This window comes from Stegastes partitus, unplaced genomic scaffold (genome assembly GCF_000690725.1).
Source record: "Stegastes partitus isolate 25-593 unplaced genomic scaffold, Stegastes_partitus-1.0.2 Scaffold1928, whole genome shotgun sequence".
Lineage (NCBI taxonomy): Eukaryota > Metazoa > Chordata > Actinopteri > Pomacentridae > Stegastes > Stegastes partitus.
Genome location: NW_007579659.1, coordinates 91799 through 95082, shown reverse-complemented (window position 1 = coordinate 95082; position 3284 = coordinate 91799). Strand labels below are relative to the sequence as shown.

General features: G+C 41.5%; 1 protein-coding gene across 1 annotated transcript in view; it reads left to right on the top strand.

Moving 5' to 3' along the window:
• LOC103373220 (nebulette) overlaps window positions 1-3284 on the top strand; it is a 39702-nt gene that overhangs the window by 25407 nt on the left and 11011 nt on the right. The window contains exons 18-23 of the mRNA XM_008303062.1: window positions 638-748; window positions 1137-1253; window positions 1323-1433; window positions 2479-2583; window positions 2992-3096; window positions 3184-3258. Coding sequence (XP_008301284.1) covers window positions 638-748; window positions 1137-1253; window positions 1323-1433; window positions 2479-2583; window positions 2992-3096; window positions 3184-3258 — 624 coding nt within the window. The remainder of the gene's footprint in view (window positions 1-637; window positions 749-1136; window positions 1254-1322; window positions 1434-2478; window positions 2584-2991; window positions 3097-3183; window positions 3259-3284) is intronic.

Below are 3284 nucleotides of genomic sequence, written 5' to 3'. Positions count from 1 at the left end.
ACATCTTTTGGCCTCTAAACATCCTTTTAAATGTAAATATTGACCCTTTAACTTCTCCAGGCCTCTAAAAATCCCTTAAAAGTTCATTAACGGAGATTTTTACATCTTTTGGCCTCTTTTAAAGGCCAGAAGGGATAAAGTGACAATAGTTTACTAATTCTAAGGATTTTTAGAGGCCAGAAGAAGCAAAAGTACTCAAGATTTAAATTTTAGCAGGATTTTTAAAGGTAAGATGATGTAAACATGTCCAGTATTTTAATGTTTGGGGCTTTTAGAGGCCAGAAGAAGTGAAAGCATCAATATTTTATTCATTTTAAGGATGTTTAGAGATAAAAGAAAAGATGCAGAATTCTCCTGTGTTTTAATATTTTATGTGTTAAAAGACCAGAAGATGTGAAAGTATCAGTATTTTAATTTGTAAGGACTTTTAGAGGTAAGAAGACATAAAAGTTTCCAGTATTTCATTTTTAAGGATGTTTCGAGGCCAGACGTCTCCAATATGTTCACGTTTTAAGATGTTTTAAAGTCCAGAAGATGTAAAAGTGTCAGTATTTTGCTAAAGTGAAGTAAAAATACTCAAGTACAAGTTAAAGACAGTCTGACGTTTGATCACTGAGGGTCCTTGTTTGTCTCTCAGAGGGAGTATCGGCGGGACTTTGAGCTCGAGATGAAGGGAAAAGCTCTGGTGGACGTCGACCAGACTCCTGGATATCTAACGGCTCGACACGCCAGCAGCCTGCTCAGCGAGGTGACGACGTTTAAATATTTCACTCATTTTAAAGATATTTAGAGGCCAGAAGAGATAAAGGCATTAATATTTTACAAATTTTAAGAATGTTCAGCAATTGGACAGTTCATTTTGGACCCCTCTTGAGCCATTTTGAGTTATTTAAGTTTTGTTTTAGTCTTTTTGAGCAGATTAAGAGTCATTTTGGACAAATTCTGGATCATTCTGGACCGATTTTAGTCTTGTTGGACCCATCTTATGTCATTTCTGACAAGTTTTCTGTCTTTTTGAGCAGATTGTGAGTCACCTTGGATCAGATTTGAGTCCATTTTTGGTTTAAGTTGTGCCTCATCACACCTGTTTCCTGGTGTGTGTGGTTTACTTCCTAACCGGCGCTGTGTCTCTGCAGAAGCAGTACAGGAAGGACCTGGAGCAGCAGGTGAAGGGGCGGGGCTTATCTGGCGTCGGGCTGGAGGACACGCCTGAGCTGCTGAGGGTTAGAAAAGCCAACCAGATCCTGAACCAGGTAAAGCTCACACCAGACACGCAGTGACAGAGTCGGGCGGCCGGACACTCAGCGCCTTTGTGTCTGCAGAAGGAATACCGGCGCGACCTGGAGAGGGACATCGTTGGAAAAGGAATGGAGCTGAGCGCCGACGTCCTGGAGATCCAGAGAGCAAAGAGGGCCTCAGAGATCCAGAGCCAGGTACCAGCGGTCGGGTTCCCCCCACACACATGGGCCTGACTGACGGGAAACACAGAACCAGTCGTTACTGACCTGAACCATCTCTTTGAGTCATTTTGAGTAAAACCTGAGTCATTCTGGACATGTTTTAGTCGTTATGCAGAAGTTTGCAAAGTCTGAGTCTTCTAACGTAGATTTTCACTCGTCCCAGATTAAATTTGAGTAATTTCAGACTATTGTTTTTTTAGGTATTTCTGGGCAGGTTTTGTTCAGGTTGGACACATGGTTGGACAAGTTTTTAGTCTTTTTAACAGATTCTTCGTCATTTTGGACACAGTTTGAATGTTTCTGAACAAATGTTGAGTCATTTTGGAGAAGTTTTGAAACATTTCATACCATTTTTATTCAGTGTGGACACATCTGGAGTAGTTCTGAGTCATGTTGGACAAGTTTTTAAGCCACTTTGGACAAAATTTGAGTCATTCTAGACAGTTCTTGAACAATGGGCACGATTTTAGTCTTTTTTTTTCTCCACACATTTTGAGTAATTTTTCACTGAATTTGAGTCATATTGGACAAATTCTGAATCATTCTGGACTGATTTTATTTATGTGGAGTCCATCTGGACAGTCTGAATCATTGCGGACATGTTTTCAGTCTTCTTGAACACATTTTGAGTCATTTTGGACTAAAATTTGAGTCATTTTAAACAACTTGAGAGTCATTTTGGACTAAACTTCAGTCGTTTTTGACTATGGTTGAGTCATTCTGTGCAGGTTTCAGTCATTTTGGACAGTTTTTGAATTGTTTTGGACTATTTTTATCCATCCTGGACAGATTTTGTTCACGTTGGACACATTCTGAGTCCTTTTTGGACCGTTTTGAATCACTGATCACAATCTGGAGATGCAAGAAACAGGACAATTTGTATTAATCTTGATTATATTTTTGATAACTATAAAAACACCAAGAGCAGCCCTTGTTTCCATAGCAACGCACGCCATACGCGTGTCATCCGTGACGCTGACTAACAAACAGGCTGAAGGTTTGTGTTTGTGTATCGCAGAGGTCCTACAAACAGACGGATCAGCTGAGAGAAAACTCGTACGGGACCGTTACCGACACTCCTGAGCTGCTGCACGCCTCCTACCTCAAAGACGTCTACAGCCAGGTGTGTAGTTGTAGTAGTGGTAGTAATACTGGTAGCAATTTCCATGAGGTCTTGTACCGAAGGGATAAATAAAGTTTTATTCTTCTATTCTATTCTAGTAGTGGTGGTAGTACTGGTGGTAGTAGTGGCAGTAGTAGTAGTAGTAGTAGTAATCGTAGTGGTAATAGTAGTAATTGTAATAGTAGCAGTTACAATGTGTTTAATAATTTCTATGGATTTTTTTCCCAAAGACACCAATACATTCCTGCTTACCCCAACCTTAAATTCCAGTATTACCTCCAGGACTTTGTGTTTTTATACTTGTGCTTGCCTCAGCTGAGATCCTGCACTACTTCCTTCATCCTTACTACTAAAACAGGTCAGAAAACCTGATTGCTCCTCCGTGAACTCTGCTCTCTGTGTCCGCAGAAGAAGTACAAGGACGAGGCGGAGCGTCTGAAGGGAAGCTACAGTCTGGTTCCAGAGACTCCGGAGATGGAGCGAGTCAGAGCCAACCAGAGACACATCAGCTCTGTGAGTTACATGTTCGTTTGAAGCAGTTTTATTTTCCTCCCAACAGGATTAAAGTACTTTTAAAGCAGCCCTCTGTCGCCCCCCTAGCTGCACTACTGCTGGGACTCCAAGCTGATGAGGGGCCTCATGTCGTCGGTAACGGAGACGCCGGAGATCGTCCTCGCCAGAGAGAACGCCAAGAAGATCAG